Source organism: Mus caroli, unplaced genomic scaffold (assembly GCF_978045245.1).
Source record: "Mus caroli unplaced genomic scaffold, Mus_caroli_1 scaffold_4, whole genome shotgun sequence".
NCBI classification, from domain to species: Eukaryota; Metazoa; Chordata; class Mammalia; order Rodentia; family Muridae; genus Mus; species Mus caroli.
In genome coordinates this window covers 56,695,984-56,717,451 of record NW_028227259.1, presented here as the reverse complement: position 1 = coordinate 56,717,451, position 21,468 = coordinate 56,695,984, and the positions used below count along the sequence as shown (strand labels likewise).

The 21,468-nt window shown below is 39.0% G+C and overlaps 1 protein-coding gene across 1 annotated transcript in view; it reads right to left on the bottom strand.

Annotated features, from left to right (window-relative positions):
• The window catches only part of Stim2 (stromal interaction molecule 2), a 125,818-nt gene that overhangs the window by 15,352 nt on the left and 88,998 nt on the right, over window positions 1-21,468 (bottom strand). The window contains exons 4-7 of the mRNA XM_021162824.2: window positions 2,776-2,887; window positions 1,776-1,891; window positions 906-1,083; window positions 80-257 (exon numbers count right to left, since the gene is read on the bottom strand). Of these exons, the coding sequence (XP_021018483.1) occupies window positions 80-257; window positions 906-1,083; window positions 1,776-1,891; window positions 2,776-2,887 (584 nt within the window). The remainder of the gene's footprint in view (window positions 1-79; window positions 258-905; window positions 1,084-1,775; window positions 1,892-2,775; window positions 2,888-21,468) is intronic.

Below are 21,468 nucleotides of genomic sequence, written 5' to 3'. Positions count from 1 at the left end.
GAACAAAACAAAAGAAAAAGGAAACCTCGGCCAGCGGCCCCTCTGAGTAGCAGCTGGGCCACTCCCACGAGGACAGTACCTGCTCCAGTTCCTGCTCTGCATACTGGCGCCTGCTCAGCTCACACTCTGCGCCTTCCCTCAGCTCCCGCAGCCGACAGGCCTCCTCCTTGGCATAGTTGATTTCATCCATCATTTTCCTTTCCAGATTCTGCTTTTCTACAGCAACAGTTCTGTTTTCTTCTTGTGCCTTTTCAAGTCTTAGAGAACAATACATTTTTAAAAATGTATCACTTAAGTATCCAAGATTACATTTCAATGAAAAATAATTGTTTCAAACAATACTATACTTTTAAAATTTATAGTATATTATGAATTTATAGTATTTCTATTAATCTCAAATTAGGGTAAATACCAGGCAACCTATTATTTGTCCAATTTTTGTTATCTTGGGCTCACATGGATCACAAAAAACAGTGTCTGCAAAAAAGACTTAAAAAAAAACCTTATAAACATTTAAATCTATTTAAAAGTAAGGTTCAACTACATTCTACCTATATCTGATTTACTTCCTATGATCTTCTACATATTTATTCCCAAATTGTAATTCTCCAAAACTACAAAATGAAATAAGCATGTACTCCTAATATGAACACTAACCTAACCTAAATGTTTACATACATATCATGTAACATTTCACGAGCATAGTTACTTCTGTGACATCACAGCTAGGACTGGTTTTGGTAATAAATGTTGTTTTATTCTGGATTTTGAGAGCAGTTCTTAGTAGGACAAGCTGACCCTGATCTCACTAGCTACACGGCCAACAATGGCCTTGGCCTGATCCTCCTAGCCCCACCTCCCAGCGTTAGCCACCACGTCCACATGCAGTGAGATGCCTCGGTTACCTCTCTTGTAAGTCCATGAGACTCTGCTCTGCAGTTTGCAGACTCTCTAAGTCTTTCATCATTTTTGCAACATGTTCCTTTGATGTCTTATTTTGTGTATAAGCAAACCAACAACCCCCAACACCAATTACTATGGAAATTGTGAGAATAAAATCCTTCATCCAGTTATGAGGTGGACCTACAAAAAGAAAAAAAAAAGCAGATACTTAAATTAATTTTTGAGTGTAATACAATGTAAGTATACAGAAAAGCAGACTTCCAAAGCAAACAAAACTAAATATCTCCTTCCACCAGTTACAAATTCTAGCTTTATAAAATCACAACTCTCCCAACAATCCGTATGCTTATTTGATCTATCTATTATACAAGACCTGCAGGAAGGCAAAGAAAAACACGTATGGCTATAACAGGCCTTATTGTGACTGATCTCATGCTACTGAAAGAAAACCCCCCAGAGTGAAGGGGTCCCATAACTTGCTTCCGTTTCCTTCAGTTAGGCCAGGTCACTGTCACTGAGGCACAAGCTGGGGAATCAATCGCTCACCATAAAGCATTTCCTCGAGCGTGCGGTTTTGTAATAAATTACTCTCATCAGTGCTCCATACTGCAGACAACTACAGTCTCAGGGCGTTTGTTTAGATTTTGGCTTCTGAGAGGTTCTCAGGTCCGCCACAGTTTCATAGCTTTTCATATTAGTAACTAGTTTGAAAATTCCTATTTCTATGGCAGAAAAGCTCATCCTACAAGCCACATTTCCTTCATGGCTAGCAAATGGTTCTTTTTGGTTCCCTGTTCCTCTCTATTGTCTGCTTTCTGCAACAAGGATGGGGCACACTGCACTCTGTATCGCTGAATGAGAGAAATACTAACGTGTCAGAGGCCCAAACAGAACCACATCCAGCGCTTTGAGTTGGAGTTTCTGTCTGTGACTCCGGTCACTGATTTTCAACTGGGAAATCATAAATGAAGTTTCATGAACTGCTATCCTGTATATAGAAAAAATAATATGCAGTAAACAAGATATTTCCAGTATATAAATTTCAATACACAAGCAACATATTTACCAGTTCACATACTGATTATCATTGTTGAAAGCTCATCTGTGATACTGAAAGCCTTCTGCAGGGTAATAGTTGTACTACTATACTGATGAGCTACTGTCTTCTGAAGTTATTTTCTATTATAACTTACTAAAATTGCCAAGTTTATGAAACTGAAAGTATTTTATAATAATTAACTAATAACTAATGTCAGCATTTCACTATCATTTCACATACACACACACACACACACACACAAAAGTAAAATTACTAAGAGACTTACTAAATATTTTTAATAGATGTTAAAAACAGTTCTTACTTCAGGAGCTTTTACCTAGCAGCAGCTGAAAAGCTCTCACTACACTCAGTGTTCAACTGTTTCGATGAACAATGTACACTGAAAACCAAATTGAAGGTAAGAAGCCTTTTTGGGTAGGTTGAGGGGAGAGGGATTCACTCAGTGCTCACTGCCTGGGCAGGTTAGAAGGTAGCAGTGAGAGAATATTCGGTAAATTGGGGGCCTCCTAAGTTGCTGCGTGCACACACTGATAACAAAGCAAGGTAAAAGGTCCAGGAGAGATGGTTCTCTGACCTCTACACACATGCACTGTCATCTGCACTCTAACGCCACAAACGCGCATGCATACATACATACAATACATGCATACACAAAGAATAAATACATAGTAAAATAAGAAAAAGATAAAGTGCTTCAAACAGATATATTTATAGTATTTTGTTTCTCCCGTCAGCCCCAGCAGTCTCTTTCAGATTGAATTGAAAGGTTGCATCTACATCACATTTCTCAACGCCCTTGGGTGACTACTGACCTGGGGAGTGTTGTTCCCTTCACATTATTATCCCTGAAATTCTTCTCATATTGTGGCAGTTCAACAAATTCTATTAGCCACTGCAGGGTATCCTCAAGTGTCCAATTGTGAACTGTAACACAGAAAAGAAGATATAGTTTAAAGCACACTGCTTTCAAAACTAAGATCTGAACACATCTATATATGGGAGAGATTAAATTTTCAATTAGATGTAATAAGTGGTAGTAAAAGAGCATCTAGCATTCTATGGTAAGCTGAAAATAGTGAGGCCCACTCCTGTTTTCCCAAATGCGTACAATCTAAAACAGAAAAAAATACATAAAACAATTAGACAGACTGTAGTAAAACTAATTCTAAAATAAGCATCAATACAGAGTTTTTAAAGGATGAAACAACTCATTTCCATGGGTGCAACACCTTACTAGATATAGACTTGATTGGCACTTTATCTAATCAGAGAACCACCCTGTGAGAGTCAGGCACTACAGCATACAGCAGAGATCAGATGGGGAACTTGTTTACCCCTGTGAAACCTAGGTGCCCTGGGCAAAGATTCAGGGAGGGGGGGCAACTTAGAAATGAAGAAAGATGAGGGAAGGAAACATTTAAATCATGCTAGTCATTAAAAAATGGGAGGGGGTAAATGAGTGTGTCTGTGAGAGAGAGAGAGAGAGAGAGAGAGTGTGTGTGAATGAGGATGAATTAGGTAAGTCCTCTGGCTTGACTACATCAACTAAAGCCTACAATAAAAGCCATAGAATTCTGAAGATCTGACATAACCCTGCTGACCTGTGTTTGGTTTGTATTGTATTTTATTTTAGGAAGAGGCAGAAAGTCAGAGAGGGACCACATTAGTAAAGACTGGATCTGAACACAGGCACACTAAGATAGAAGCTTACTCTATAGCACTTTGAGAGCAACAACCAAGAGCAAAGGTATAAACAAGAAGAGACCATAAGAATTAAGTTGGAGGCTTTTCTCTGCTTGCTTGTGTAAAGGGTAAGCTGTTCCAACGGAAGGCTTGAGAAATGGAGAGCTGCGTACTGTCTGCACTTAATGTGAAGACTGGGGAAAACCACACCAGAGGGCAAACGGGGCTAAAGACAAGGAGGAAGTGATAGATGCAGTGCTGCAGATCCATCTGTGCACAAAGGCTCTAGGAAAAGAGCATTCTCATAAATTATAGAAAATGCTAAATTCACATTTGCATGCAATGTTTTCACACTGCCCTTTTCAATGATCTTTAAAGAAAAAAAACAAGCAAAGTATAATTAACTAATAAAAACCTTCTTTAAAAACTGTATTGCTAAGTGGCAATTTTATACTGAGACAAAGCTCTTATGTTCTCTTTCTGACACATCTCTACCCTCACACCTGTATATGGGCTGAGCCTGCTGGAGCCACAGAGACAAACAAGTCAGGCTACCAGCCAGCAGCCCAGGCCTAGGGGCCTTCCGCTGAACCTAATCCAGTCAAAGTAGCCTTGTTACACGAAGGCTTCTTCCTTCTGCGATGCACTTCATGGAGAACTGCCCTGTCTAGATGCCAAGAAACCCACAGCACAGCTGCAGTGCACACACCCACACAAAACTCTCAGCCAGGAAAACAGGATAAGATTCTCTCTGCCTTTGGATTTTTCAATAGTAAAAAAACCAATCTAAGCAATCCAACACATCAAGTTTCCAAGGAGACCAGATTCAAAGGAAGAAATGCAAAAAAGCGCACGAAACTGTCCAGTCCTAATACTACTCGACCTGAGTGGACAGCTGTGCTGGTCTAAAATAGCTTTGTTTGTAAAACCAATTTTCTTTTGAATGCATCTTTAAAACAATACCATCCTATCATAAGACAGAGTTACTTGAGGGAAAGAATTGACTTTCCACTTGATGTCTGGGTTCCTTGCAAACAGCTTTTCTTCTCATGACCAGGACATGAGAAGTTTTGTATTAGCTCCCTCTGCTCCAAACACTCTGCTGATCTTTCAGCCCCTATGGTGGCTCCTTTTTATCCCTCCTCAAAGACCTGATATGAAACCGGTTTGAATCCTATCATCTCCTGTATTTTTGTTGAATCTTCCTTTCTTAGCTAAATTCAGTTCTTCATAAGAACTTTTTTCCCCACAGAATTTAATTAATTACAATCATCTAGAAGAGAAGGAATTCTTTTAACATCTGCTTTTCCACTAAAGGATGTATAAGTTCCTTACTGAGCACTCATGCACAGCTTGTTGGGTGCCACTTAACTACTGAAGTAGATGAGACTTAAAGAGTGAGTACTATTCAACCTAGGCTTGTTTGCATAGGAAATCCCCAGTGACAAAGAGCAACCTGAAGCTGCCCCATCCCTCTGCCCACCTGTCACTGAGTTTGGAATTGCTTACCAAGTATTTTTGCTCAAAACTGTGGCAAGTGCTATAGGCTGACATTTCGGTGATTTTCAGCACACTTTGGAATGGAAAGAGACCGTTGCCAGGCGGTGTACCTGAGTCACAGAGCCACCGTAGCTCTTTAACTCAGGCTCAGTTTTTGAATAAACAGAGTAATAAACTGAGCTAAGCTACTTTAAAATTCTGTCTTTCTGATTCCGTTATAACAAAAGAGGGCTGTTGTCTAAAGCACTGTAAACTGAACAACCAGCCCAGAACATTTCATTACAGAATGCTGACAGGGAAGATTGAATTCTAAAAATGGCTAGGACACCAATAAAAACTGTTGCTAACATTAACTATGTACTACATACCAGATTTATGAATGTTATTTCAATGTGGACACTGTAGCAGCTCTGAAAGCAGTACATTTATTCCCATGCTGAGCCTACAATTTTCTCATGGTAGAACTCTTAATTAGGTATAAACAAATTAGTAAATGGCCACAGTAGGTTTCAGAGCAAGGTGTTTTTAGAATGGCAGACGCTGCACAATCTGCAGCTTCTTAAAGATGCCCTGTGTCCTTGTGGACCCTGACACTCTTCAGCTGAGACTGGCTTTCCTTCTCTTTTCCATTTGTCTGCCTTGTCCTTACTCTCTCTGACTCAAACTAAGAACTCCTTCCTCTAAACATTTTCCCAATGCCCATTTCAATATTGCATTGGTCTCCTTTGTATTCTTCATCATCTATACATGGATCAACCGTGAGACAAACCAATATACATGTGATGTGACTGTCCTCACAACCTGCCCTCTGATGATGAATACTAAGAGAAGAGGAACTTATTTTTATTAAAGTGATTTGCATTTATTTTTTGTGTGTGTACGTATTTATGTGTATACATATGTGCAAATAAATGTGCACATGTATGTTGTAAGTGTGGAGGTAAAAGGACAATTTTCAAGAGTTGGTTATCTCCTTCTACCTGCGGGTTTCAAAAGTCAAACTTGGCAGCAATCCCCTTCCCCTGTTGAGGCATCTCATCTGCCCAGGACTTATTATTGTCATCCAGCTAATTAAGGAGTTTTTTTCTAAATACACACTTACACATCCATTTCCACATGTACCCTTTAGCTACCGTGAAATGTAGCTGCTATCTCTAGATTCTATAAAGAGACACCTGGCCAAGAGATCATACATATGATTACACATGTCTATCAACTGATAAATAGAATATGAACTCTGGTCCAAACCCATAGTACTATAGGTAGCTTTTGATTCAAAACACCACACTAACACTTGAGATATTTTCTCTTAGAAATGTAGTGCTAATAGCATACAAGTACAAAATGTTACCAACAAGTAGTCTACTATAAGCAGCTGCCTAAGTGGACTTGCAGTTCTAGAGATGTCCGGTATACACAGGGGCTACACTAACATTGGAAGTAGTAACATAAAAGCACAGTAGAGTTATGTTAACTTTTCATGATAGAAGATAAGCCTGTAAGTTGGGAGAGACCCTCTAACAACCTAAGGATAATATTTCAAAGAGCTAATAGTTCGGGGCTTTCATGCTTTGTTTTGTTGAAGCAGTGTCTCTGTCCTGGAACTTGCTATGAAGATCAGGCTTGGCCTCATACTTGCAAAAATCCACCTACCTCTGCCTCTGGAGTACTGGGTGGTAGGAAAATGGATGGTGAACAGAACCAGAACTCCAGGAGAGGTAGAGGAGGATACAGGATGTAGAAAGACAGACAGCTGGAGATTAAAAGTTTTTGTTTGGGTTTTTTTTTTTTTTTTTTTTTTGCTAACAAGGCAATTTCTGCAACAGTAAATGTAATTCCTCAGTTGAACAAAGAAAGACGCTGTGTTGCATCAGCCGCGCCTACACTCTACTCACCAGCCCTACCACAATGTAACTATTTTGGAACAGCACATGAAAAAGAGGAAAACTAGGTCTAAGAAGTGAAAGCTTTCGGAAAGCAGTAGGGTAGGAGAATGAGAGTTAAGAGATAGGAAGGGGTGGACACAGCCGTCAACAGAGAGGCCGCCTCAACCCTGAGAAACAGCCTTCTAAGAATGCCATGAGCCATGCTCAGGGACACAGCAGGCACACAGCTGGGCTACAGCTGGATGAAATGCCCTAGCTGGCAGGGATCTCTGCCCCTGAATTCTTACCTACTTACTGGTTCAACAAAATAGCACGACATCTAAGCTGTCTTATTTTGCTAACTACCTGCTAGCATGTCATGCCTTACTATATCGTGGGTATCCATACTACAGGAGATACTATTATATTCCACTGTAAAATTATCATTTTAAGTATTCGATGAAGATGTAACAATTCTTCCTTTGAAAAGAATCAGTTCTGTTCTGAATTGTCTACTTGTGGTCCTGGAGTTGTAATAAAAAATAAACAATACTACTCTCCGGGTATCTCATTTCAAAGACGCACTGGAGAATCCTGGGTTGTAGAAAAGATCCCAGAGGCCTAGAACATAATGAAAGCACTAATTTACAGATGTCAGCTGTCAGGAGTGAAGAGAATATTGTGCTTTTGGTCCATTCCCCAGCTTAAGTATACCTGATACTTACAAATCAGTGTGAAATTCAAACTTTAAGAGAATATACTATACAAATCACTTGTTCCTGGCATCCATAAAAATCAATCTTATAAATCCTATAAATTTTACAAAGCCAATGCAGTCACTAGCCTTAGAACTTACATTAAATTACAGGCCTGAAAATAAAAAAAGTTTCTAAAGTCTCATTTAAAATTTAAGTTAAAATTTTAGTTAATATTAGCCCTCCAAATCTTAAAGATGTTCATAAATTCACCCAAATAGTAATAAAAAATTAACTTCTAATCATAAAGCATTTGTGTATGTAAAGATACCGTGACAATTTCCAATTAACTATGCTAAAAGATTCCTATGGTAACGTAATTCCCATGTTGAATTCTCATGATATTCATCAATACTATGGATACTAGTATGATATATTAAAACTATATACATATATATTATATCCAAAAATGATACTATTGTGACTTTTGGCTTATACATCAGGAAGCTATGGATCATACAGTTTAGTAATTCCCCAATTCATACTCCAAGTAGGTAGTGCATATGGAACCAAAATTGCTGTGGGTGTCAAAGCTCAAACTATTTACTGTCATGATCTTCCTCCTTCCCGTACCTTTTCATTCTGAGAAAATGTCAAACTACAGCCAAGCTCACTGCTGGCTGCAGCAGAGCTTGACCAGAGTGGATATATAACTCTGCAAGCTATTAGACCAGAGTGGATATATATAACTCTGCTAGCTATTAGCTGTTGCTGCATAAACAGTTACACACTTATGTTCTCAGTGTCAAGAAGCAACTGGAAGAATAGTTACTGTAGACAAGTCCACTTCTGCTGTGATTAGCTAGGACAGTGGGTCAGCTCTGTAAAGCTAACTACACTATCTTCAATTACAGCATGAAAACAACCCTATAAAATACCAACAGGTTGGTATAAGCACAAGGGAGGAGAAATCACAAAAGGAATGTTATTTAACATTGTCCATTATAAAATGTTCTGTGCTCTCTATTCTGACATTTTTATAAAAGTCTAAAGACATAATGGCTAATGTTTGATACAGTAGCATGTTTACACATATATTCTAAAACAATGTACCAATACCGAGTTTATTAGAATTAAATTCAATTTCAAATGAAAGACTTTCAAGTTACAAAGCCTCAGGAGTTCTCATTACACTGGCAGATGTAACTTCTCACAGGAAACTTCAATTAACCTACGCTGTAAAAAGGCAGGGCCCTGCTAATGAAACTTTAACCATTTTTTAAACCTTACTAAGCATGAGAGAAAGCAACTCCTTGTATAGAGGTGAAGAAGCTGCAGGCCTGCTCTCTCAGTTGGTTTCATGGACTATGTACACTGGTCACTTGTGACTGACACCATGACAACCAGCTGCCAGAGAAAGGTTTATCTTTAGAACAGGGCCAGAGTGTGAGTTCACAGTTGCACGTCAGTCAGCAAGACATGTCTGTGACATGGACGGACCCCCTGCATCATGCTGTATTTGGACAGCTGCAGCCGTGCCCTGAACGTGGGAAGGTCAGGTATTAGTACTTGTGCTAATATTTTCCCTCATGTATTCCTTGCCTTGTGTCATGTAAGAACTTTGCAGAATTTTTACAACTCAACATGATGTTAGCAAATGTCTGGATATTCAAAATTTAAAACTAAGCTGGGCAGTGGTGGAGCACACCTTTAATTCCAGCACTTGGGAGGCGGAGGCAGGCGGATTTCTGAGTTCGAGGCCAGCCTGGTCTACAGAGTGAGTTCCAGGACAGCTAGGGCTATACAGAAAAACCCTGTCTTGAAAAACCAACCAACCAAACAAACAAACAAAAACAAAAACAAAATTAAAACTATTGAGGTATCCTGTTCCCAACAGTAGCTCCAGGAACACTATATAAGGCTTTGTAACTTTTTTTGCTCTAAACTGAGATTTTACAATTATGAAAAATTAAGTATATTGCCAGTGGTTATGCCCATAAAAATGGTGAAGAGCAATAAAGGCATAAAGAATTCAGAAAAAGTATAGAAATTATTCATTTAAATATGTCATATGAACATAAACAACTGGTTTTATTTTATCATCACAAATATAGGAACTAAAATACCATGCAAGAGAATTTTAGAAATGTTTTCTTCAAAAAACAAAACAAAACTCAAAACAGCAATACACTCAATGTCTACAAGAGAAAGAAATGTTTAATCAAGTTTTCTTAAACATCTCTATGTGTGTCACAGAACAAACTTATGATCCTAGGAAGAGAGTGGCTAAATTGTTTATGCATTTCCCCTCTGTATCCAAATTTCTTCTTTTAATACTGAATTGAGGCTATGGCAAGATGGCTTCATATTCAGCAACTTGCTCCTCTTGCAGCTGAGCAGAGTTCAGTTCCCAGCACCCATATCAGGTGTTCACGCCAGCTTCTGGGGATCTGCTGCCCTCTTCTGGCCTCCATAGACACTGACATGATGACTATCTTTTTCTTTAAAGACAATTTCATACCAAATTAGTCTCTTTAAAAATGGGTGCTGTTTCCTTTACCCAAATAATCTCAACATGTCAACAACTGTGAAGTACTTAAATAATGAGGAGTTGCCAGTGCATGAATACATGACAAAGATTCTGTTAAACTAGGAGGACAGGAAGGGGTCAGCGCTGAGTAATTTGAGTGGCATTTCTAGATAAAGTAAATTTCTTCTAAAGTGTGGCTGTGCTTTGTAAAGTGATGAACACGCTATTTTCTAAAACATATTAAACAAAAAAATATATATTTCTAAGTAATATCTTTAGAATCTTTGGTTTTATTTTCTGCCATTTTTCTTTCAAAACTTAAAGTTATTTTTTAAAATATAGCTTCTTCAAGAAAACAGAAACAGCAGGTAGAGCTGGTGTGGTGGGTGGGAGGGCCCAGGCCTAGGAGGAGGGGTCCTCAGAAGCTAAGGCCAGAGGCTGTGAGTGAGTGCATCTCCATCAGCAAGCTGGTCAAGGACATATGGACCAAGTCCCTGGGGGAGATCATTTGATCTTCCAGCCTACTAAGAAACGTGAGATCTTTGACTTTTTCCAGGCAATGTCCCCAAAGGATTAGGTTGGGGCAGACCAGCAGACCAGGTTCAAGGCTTTTGTCACTACTGGGGTGTGGTGGTTTGAGTGAAAATGGCCCCCATGGGCCATAGGGAATGGCACTATTAGGAGTTGTGGCCTTATTGGGGGAAGTGTGTCTGGGGCTTTGAAGTTTCAGATGCTCAACTCAGGGTCCACTGTCACTCTTCCTGTTGCCTTTGGATTGGGATGAAAAACTCTCAGCTACTTCATCAGCACAGTGTTTGCCTGTGTGCAGCCATGCTTCCCGACAGAATGATATTGAACCAAACCTTCAACTGTAAGCCAGCCCCAAATATAATGTTCCCTTTTTAAAGGCTGCTGTGGTCATGGTGTCTCTTCACAGCAATAAAAACCCTAAGACATGGGGATTACATGCTGGTCATGCTGGTCTGAGTGTTAAGTGCCCCAAGAAGGTAGTCACTGCCATTCAAGGGTCCATCATCTTGGCCAAGCTTTCCACCGTCCCTGTGCACAGAGGCTGGGGGAACAAAAGTGGCAAGTCCTCACTGTCCCATGTGATGTGACGGCCACTGTGGCTGTGTGTTGGTGTGTCTTCTCCCTGCCACCACAGTCACTGCCATTGTCTCTGCTCCTGTGCCCAAGAAGGTGCTGCTGATAACTGATACCAGCTGACTACTACACATCAGCTGGGGGCCACAATGCCACCCTGGGCAACTTTGCTAAGGCCACCTTTGATATCATCTCTAAGACTACAGCTACTTGAGTCCAAACCTCTGGAAAGATACCATGTTCACCAAGTCTCCTTATTAGGAATGCACTGACCGTCTTGGGAAGCCCCCAGCAGAATCTATGTTCACACGCCCCAGGTGCCAGCTCTGGTTACCACATAAGGGCTTTATACAAGAAAAACAACATGAATTAAGTCTGCTTAAAAATTTTAATATAGTCAACTTGGTATTTCTCCATATAGCAAATATTTACCAGGCACATAGAAATTAATATTGGGTGCTGGATAAAATAAAACGCTAGAATCCAAGCATTATCAAGACTAAGACTATTGTAGAACATGATATAATAAAATACATTCATATTTGAGGGAGTCAAACACTCCCTTACCCCAGAAAAAAGAACAATTAAATTAATTAAAGAACACCTTTAAGAGCCAGTAAGTTAAGGAGCAGGAACAGTAAAATTGATTAGTTTACCGCTAGTTAATTTTACTCCCAAGTTAATTTTACTCTAAAAACTTCTGTCTGATCTCAACTGAATCAATTTTTTCCTAGTACATTTAGTATTTTAAAATCTACTGGTTCATAAATATCATTAGCTACATTTACTTACTATGGAATGTTTTCTGACCTAAGTTTTGTTAGGTATATACAGTCATGGTTTAATGCTATTGTGGCAAAACAACTTTTAGGAAAAATCCCCTCAATTCTGAGTAGTGGCACAATGGATAAATATTAAGTTACTAAACAGGCTTATTTACAGAGGACCTTTGTCAACGGCTAAAGAGTGAGTTACATAAGAAGGGCGCTCTGTGAATAAAGAGCCTCAGTAAAAGTAAATCCGCACTGAAGGACTCACTCACCCAGAGACGCTGAACACTGCCCTTTAAGGTTCCCTCCAAGTTCTCTCCATCTCAATAATCTTTCTATTGCTCAGAAGTAGGCAAGTCCCAAAGTTACTACTGACCAGTGCCTGGCTGGTGTGGCATTAGGCTAGCAGCCTTGCAGAAGTCCACACTAGGCAGGGTCTGGAGTGTGGCAGCAGCAGTCTGTTGTGATCAGGAAAGGGACTATAAACAGTAAGCAAACACGATGGAGATAACAACCGATTCAGCTTGCTGTCGGTGAAGGGAGACACAGAGATACACACACACACACACACAGTGAGAGGGTAAGTCCAACCAACTCAACAGTGTAGGACTGGAATTGGAGGTGTGTGAAATTATCAGTGTGAAATCATGGTTTTTAATAAAGAAACAAATACAAACTGTAATGTTTTAAGTTTGACAGTTGAAAAATATCTCAGAATAATATCCTAGTAGCATTCTTGCTACTAGTTTCTAAGTCTGGCACTAAGAAATAACACAATGCATCTATAATATCTCCTTAGGTCAAAAAGAAGCATTCAAGAGCCAAGGTGGTCATAAGGTTTACTAAAGCCAGCATAGAAAACAAACAAACAAACAAACAAACAAACAAACAAAAACCCAACTCATACAGAAGATGCAACTTGGAAGACTCAGTAGGATGCTATGAGTGGATCTTTCCCGGGGGCTACTTCTAAGTCTTGTCTATTAGCACCCACCATTCTCACATGGCAAGATGCTAATAGTACACTCTGTTTAAATCTCTTCCAGTATGATGCCAACTAATAAACACAAAAATGACAGACTGAAAAAATTGCCACTTGGCAATCATCAGTATAATACTTAATCAAAAACAACAACAACAACACAAATACAAAGGACACTAAAACAAGTGGGTAAATATGGTATGAGGAATATGATATTTTATTACACGGTTTTCAAGTTACAGCTCACAAGAAGTATCATAACAGGGGCTGGAGGCATAGCTCAGTTAGTTACTTAGCATGCATAAAGGTCTGAGCAATTCCCAGCACTGCAAAAAACTGAGAGTAGTTGAGCCACACAGCCAGTTTGATGCAGGCCTAGACCACATGAAACCCTGTGTCAAAAAAACAAAAAACAAAAAAACAAAAAACCAAAAAAAACAAAAAAAAACAAAAAAAACAGAAAAATTCTAACAGAAAGATGAAAATCCACTTATAAAAACATAGTGAACACTATCTTCCATACATGACCAAGGTAAAACCACTGACATTAAAACAAACTGACACAGACAACAACAACAACAACAAAAACAAAAAAGAATGTAATGAAAAAATCATTTCCATGACAATCCATCCACAACGCATAACCTGATCATGCAAATGTAATAAATAAATCCCAATTTAAGAACAAAAAAGCTACAAGATAGCATTTTTAAAGATAACCAGCCACAGTGAGTAGGGTATAGGATATAAAGGACCTGTTCCAGGCTGAAGACTGCAGACCTCCATAGGCAAGCATGCCCAGTCCTGCCCTTTTCAGCTATAAAGGCCATTATTAGGACACATGTGAAAAGGTAAATGGACAGTGGGGTTCTCTGGACTAACAGTGCATGGAAAGTCTTTGTTCTAGTTCTGACAACGTCTCTAAATTTGATTTACTTTAGCTGTGAAATCAAAGTTTAAAACAAAATGTTTATACTATATAGATAAAAATTCTATTAATTTTACTGCTTGTGATATTCTTGAAGACAGCATGCAAATTGTTTTTAATTTTATTTGGCTAGTCTAGAACTCCCTATGTAGACTAGGCTGGCCTGCAATGCATAGAGGTCTGCCTTCCCCAGCTTCTGAAGTGCTGAGATTAAAGGCATATGCCAACACATCCAGCCAGAATAGGAAATATTAACAATGACAATGACAAACACAGGGCCATCAGCTCCTAAGGACTCTCCTCACTAGCCCTCAGCACAGCTGCCTAGGTGTTTGTGGACTGGCTAGGAGTAGAACGCTAGTAGTTACACTGTACAAATGGGAACCCAGGGAGCCCAGTGATTGAGTTACTCACCTGAGCCACATGGAGATCTGAATATAGCAAGTCAAGTTAGGGCTCTCGCTTACTTTGAGAGATTGATCTTGTCTGCTCAGGAAAGGAGGGTCTTTAATTCGCAACAAAAAGGTAAAAGTTCTCAAACCTATAGCAAGTCTATATTAGCATTCATTAAGAGTAAGTTGAGAAGATATATGATGAAAATACATAACACTGGAAATCTTTTACTATAGGTTTCTGGTATTTATATAAAAATAACAGCAACTATAAACAACTGAGATAATTTTAACAACTACAGTTCAAAGAAAAGCTGATTCATGACTTTGCAGTAGGGAATTATCTGTAATTTTAGAAGTCCTTTTAGAAGCATAGAGATTACATGTGGTTAAATTACTAAAACATCTCGTATTTGCTTTCAATTTTCTGGGTTGGAGCTGACAACAATCTCTTTCTGTTTATTTCATATTATTTTCACTGTTCTAATTAGCTGATTACTGATTCCCAAATCTATACTGTATCTCTTAGGCTTCTTGTGACTGTATCCAGACATTTTTAGTCTCTCTCTTGGTCTGTCTCTGTCTCTCTCTGTCTGAGTCTCTGTCTGTCTGTCTGTCTCTCTCTCTCCCCTCCCTCTTTCTCTTTCCTCCCTCTCAGGTCTCCAGATGTACCAATGAAGAAAGCAACCTGCTATCTCTTTTGAAAATGTTAGAGATGAATCAATATAATTTTTATGAAATATAATTCAAAGTCCTATTTAGTTATAAACTATTCATTCTATATTTGATGGCCCATGCAAGCAAAACACTTTATTATCTAGGAATTACTTGTAAAAAGAACTGTCAACAAACTATAATTGAATTCTAAATCATAACTAACAAATTTATTTGCAAAATAAAAAAGCTACTAGTGTAAGAACTGCAATGTTGTGGTTTGAACATGCTTGGCCCAGAAAGTGGCACTATTTAAAGGTGTGGCTTTATTGGAATAGGTGTGGACTTGTTGGAGTAGGTGTGTCTCTGTGGGTATGGGCTTTAAGACCCTTGCCCTAGCTGCCTGGAAGCCAGTCTTCTCCTGACTGCCTTTGGACGAAGAAGATGTAGAACTCTCAGCTCCTCCGGCCCCACATCTGCCTGGATGCTGCCATGCTTCTGCCTTGATGATAATGGACTGACACTCTGAACCTGTAAGCCAGCCCCAATTAATGCTGTCCTTATAAGAGTTGCCTTGGTCATGTTCTGTTGGTCTTGGTCTTGGTCTGTTCACCGCAGTAAAACCCTAATGAAGACACTGCTCAACTGTCACCAGAGAATGCTGATCCTTCCTTCTTATTAACATAGAAAGTGACTATTCACAATGGTATCAAATTGGTTCTTTAAAAAATGCTAACTAGATCCTATACTAGATCAAAAAGAAAGTGGAGAGCCCATATTTAAAAAAAGCAAAAAAACAAAAAAACAAAAAAAAAACAAAAACCAAAAACCAAAAAACTAAGTGAACTACTATTTTATAACAGAGTGGGACATAAAAGTACTGCTTCTCCTAGAAGTGATGGCTGGCAGCAAGCCCTTACCTTTGGAAAATTCATGAAGTGATCGTCTCCTAGACAGCTCTTTGGAGTCTTTATACGTTTCAGGTGCATTCACTGACTACAGTGCCCACTGTCTATCCCGGAGAAGCCTCACTGGGGAAAGTCACCAGTGTCCAGATCTAATCCACATGTAAGTGAAGATACAACATGCCAAAACCAAAGTCTTGGAAATGGCTAGAGTGTGAACTGTTTTCCTTCTGCCATGATGCTGTGAAAAGGAGCACCTGCCTCGAATTTCAGCACTCAGCTGATGCAGGAGGCTATCATGAGGCCAGTCTAGCTACAAAGTTACTAGCTAGTTACTTTACTTTCTTAAAAGTAAGTTTATCTTCGTGTAGATGTGCCCAGTGATCTCAGCCAGTTCTGACCTGTTACAGAGTAAAGCACCAGGCAACTGCTTTAATGTTTTGGAAACTGCTTTAACAGGTAAGGGTTTTTTTCTTTTTGTTCTCAATTTTCAAGGCTGTATTAGCTCATTTCAATAAAATTGAGATTTACTATAATATTACAGTATTCATTTGTTTGTTTCAAGGTCCCAGAAAACTTAGTCTGAAGTCACAAGACTGTCAGATTGTTCTACCATGTGGCCCACAGTGCCAGGCCCTACTCTGCATCCATCCTGCATTTTGATCAGCCCTGGTCTGCTCTTCTCAGTTGAGCTGCTTGTGCTAATCTGATTGTAGGGCTGGGCGCTGCTAGTATTCTACTTCAACAGCTTCTGATCATCTGGGAATGACGGCAGGAAGAAGTAACCAAAACACCCCAGTGATGGGTCAGGTGTGACTTCCTGGCATTTTTCTAACTAGCATAAGCATGGAAGATGTACCATCCTTGAAAATGCAAGTCCATAGAGACTAAGATTCATAGAATAAGCCTCTAGAAATCAGCAGATAAAATCCCAATAGACAAGACAGCCCAGCATGAGCAGTCTAATTATATACCTGCACTTTCCAACTCAGTGAGGGCTGCTTTTCAATTACGGTGGTTCAGTCTTCCTCCATATCAATTACTGCTGAACTGGATTATTCTATTAATACATGGACACACTGGAAACCTCCCATCCTTTAAAATACAAGTAACTTTTAAAAAACATTTTTTATTCATGGTTGTGTAACTGTGGATGTGAGTGGGGATGTTTACAGAGGCCAGAAAGGTCCAGGATCTCTTGGAGCTGGAGTTACAGACTGTTGTGAGACAACCCTGCTGCCTCTCAACGCCCCGCAAAATAACCTTCTTTAACGCGTGTCTTCCTTCTGATATCAGAGCCCCATTCTCTATTCCTCCTTCAGAAAATCAACACTATTTACTGTCTTCACTTCCTGTTTACATCACCCATTTCCTTTCATTTGGCCCCCATGCACCTGTGGCTCTGAAGAGCACTAATAGCCTCTGTATCAGTCCAACCATGAAGCCTGCTGTCCGTTGCTTCAACTCCTCTTTGGAGTTCATACCCATGCTTAAAGCACATTCTTTCTGAGGCCTGCAGACCCTCACGTCCTCTTGGTTTTCTTTCTCTTTGGACACTTCTCAGTATTCTCTCTGAAATCTTACTGTTCTCCTTGACCTCACTGCCTTCTGTCCTCCACCTCACCCCATCATTTAAAAAGCTCAGTCAGCATTTTTTCTTTTCATTGCCTACCCACAAGCTTATTCAGACATTTTTCCTAATCATTACAATCCTCCAAATTCTAATATTATAGAAACACAAAAACTTTATTCTTATTCTTGTTCTGTACCAGTGTCCTGAATTCAATCCCACAGTAAATACTGCTGACTATTCTTTCAAATTAGAAAATAACTGACCAGTGTGCTACCTGTCACTAGTCACCTCTGCTCGTTTACTCCCAGACCCTCAACAGAAGCCCCTTTTTCTTTTTTCACTTTTCTTTTTCTTTTTTTGTTCTTTTTGCTCTTGACTCCATAACTACACCACAACTATAATAATCTTTCCAAAAACAATGACAAAAATACTTTGTCCAAACCCCCAGACAGAACTGGGAAGTTGGCTCAGCATTAAAGCACTGCCTTGTAACCAAAAGAATCAGAGTTAAGATCTCAGAACCCATAGAATTGCCAGATAAGTGTGGCCAGCTGCCTATAATTTAATTCCCAGAAGGCTGAGACAGAGAATCCCCAGAGCAAGCCGGGTAGCAAGACTAGAGATATGGACTAGACTTAGGTTTAATTCAGAGACCAGGCCTCAAAGAATAAGGTGAAAGACCAACTGAGAAAGATTCCCACCATCAATCTTGAGCTTCCATGTTCATGGGCACTACACACACACACACACACACACACACACACACACACACACAGAGAGAGAGAGAGAGAGAGAGAGAGAGAGAGAAAGAGAGAGAGAGAGAGAGAGAGAGAGAGAGAGAGAACTCAAAACTCCTAAATCGAGATATTATTACAATATACTTAGGTCTAGACCTGTACTTGGCCCTAAGAAAGTCTAAAGGGAACCTGGAGATGCTATCCTTTATTACATCCTAGCTACATGATTTCCTTAAGTTATGTAAACCCATGCCAGCCTTGGGGACCTTAAACTGTATGACCTCTAAGCCTCCCAGAATATACTTTACAGTATCCACCCTTGGCTCACTGTCAGCAAACAGGTCTACAACCAAATATTACTCTTGGGTTAGTTCGTCGTGAACTATACTATTTAAATCGCCCTTGCCTTTTAATCACTGCCTATCTGGTTACCCTGTTTAATAGTTTAATCACACAATTCAACTGTGCTAGTAGTTACAGGACTGTGAATATATCTTTTCACACGTGGAAATTCAAACATATTCATTTTCTTCCTGAATTTGTTGATTTTATGAGGGTAGGATATCTACTTTACGGAATACTCTATCCCCAATGTCTGGAATAACGCATGTCTCACAGAAAGAACTAAATAAATTATTTGTAACAGAATGAAATAATTATGACTTTTGTCCCTTGCAATCAAGGGAATTGTTGATCATCAAGCTTCTTTAACAAAAAGTATTCATTACTTGGGGTCATTTTGAGTCTCCATGTGTAAAAAGAGAAAAAGAAAAGGAGAAAAAGAAAGAAAGGAATAGGGCAAGGAGGAAGGTGGGAGGAGGAGAGGAGAGGCAGACTTACTAAAATAAAGTATTCAGATTTTAAAATAAAGTTCTTCCATCAAAGAAAGGAGGAAGGGGAAAGGAGAGGGAGGGGAGGAAGGAAGAAAGGGAGGGAGGAATGAAATATGCTATACTGCAATTTCAAGCCAATCAACAAAGCACAGTGAGTATCAGTTATGCACAGGAATTAGCACTTAGTTTTGTGATAAAATAAGCCTCCAGCATTTAACATGGTACGTACGGTTTTATTAGAAGCTAGAGAGATTACATTTAGGGGCCAATTGTAAAAATTATTCAAAGAATCTAGACCTAGCCTTAAAGGAGACTAACTTATCCTATCCTCTTTCAAAGTTTCCAATTTCACTTCTAATAGAGAATGCAGTCTAATATCATGGTCGGATTCATGCAATTAAGCATGCTCATTGAAAACAAACTAGAAAAATTTAGACAACCACCAAAGCAGACAAGTCTTCACACTATCTCACACTGCAAGTGTGATATGCTTCCCTTTGTAAGGTCACAGGCTCTGGATCAGTGGGAACACAACCAGTACAACACACAGAAACCTATGATTATTTAACTGTGGGAAAGCTAGAGCAGCCCTATTGTCAAATTCTGCCACAAAATATTTGGTATTGGTAAACATGGAAAAGAATGTTGTTAGCATTTTCTATGCTAACACTATATAACTGAGAAACTAAACAAAGATATAGGTCAGTTTCTATGGTAAAGAATTTCTTGGGCCTCTCCTCTTTACCCTCCACTCCCCCTTTCCCCTCCTACCTCAATCCCTTCCAAAAAGTTAAAGTCATTGCCCAAGAAGAATTGTTGTTCTAATTCTCCATGAGCAATGAGTTCAGAGATAGGTTCAAAAATGGTGAGCAGGTCTAAAGTCACTAGTATCCTCTGCACTCCAATGGAAAACTCTTATTTCCAGTAGGTGTCTTGCCTATCTGAGCTTAAATTCACTTTTATCAAACTCAAATCTTATCAACACATTAATACAATTATTCCTGAAAGAAATAGATGCTGCTGTTAAATATGAAGACACTGGAAGACAACCTCTCATACATGGCTATTCAAAAAGCACTAGCTGCTCTAAAATTTCTTATAATTGTTAAGCACTTCCTTTGCGTCCTTAAGTACAGTCATATCTACTTAAAACTCTTTGTTTGATCACACTACCCAACTGCAGCAATCATTCAATTTCTTTTCATATGGACGATCTCTTATAGGCTGCTGGCTACTGTTTCCTACTTATCTCACACTCTTTGACTGGTTTTTTTTATTATTATGACAAAATACATATAACACAGTAAATTGTACCTTCGCCTTTTTGTACACGTGTGGCCTTAAACAGTGGGGTTAGGTCCATTTATATTTTGGGCTTCTATCACATAATCTATTTTCAGAATACTTTCCATCCTGTGAAACTGAAATCAGTATGTATTATTTATACAGCAATCCCCACTCTCACTTCTACCAATTCTTCTAGCACTGTGATTCTTGACGACTCTGTAGGTATCTCACATCTGCAAATTATACAACTATATAATATTTGTATTGTTAGGCAAATTTATTTCACTAGTTATTGTACCATCAAGAATCATTCATGTAGGGCATATTGTCAAAATTCTCTTCCTTTTAAAATTTGAATAACCAATTTACTTAATCCTCCTTGTGTGTTTGCAGACACAAACGTGTGTGTCCACTCATCATATCAACACGGAAATTAATTTCTTGAAGGTTAATGATTTGCTTCTTGCCAAATCTAAGTTTTTGGGTTGGATTTTTTTATACCACATTTCTCTACATCTAACTATAACTAACCACTTTTTTGTCTTTATCTCTCATTATAGGACAGAGTTGTGCCAAAGGCAAAAAGAATTCTTTACAAAGATTCATGCCGTGTAAAGAGAGAATAAATGATGAATTATATCACTGAGCCAGAAAATCAAAATGAAACACAGTTGAGAACATGTGCAAAATATACATAAGACCCTTAACAACAGCTACATATAAGTAAGCAAAAAACACAATTAGTCACAGTTCATACATGATACACATGAACCCCATGCTGAAGTACTTTCATGCTTATTTTTAAGACCGAAAGGTCAGTTATTTTTCATGCAGACTCTTACTTAACAAGGACTTTGCAATATGATAGACTATCCTGCAGATTTACACAGCCAGCTACCCACTTCCTGAAAACATCCCCCGTCTAGATATCAATGGCACTGTCCTTTCTGCCCTTTAGTATAAGCTTTATCCTTTAAGGGCTAAGCCATCATCTTTCCAGCCCACAACCCTTTCTGATTTGCCTGTGTCCTTCTGAAAGCCACTACTCATTTCCTCATCAGACCTTG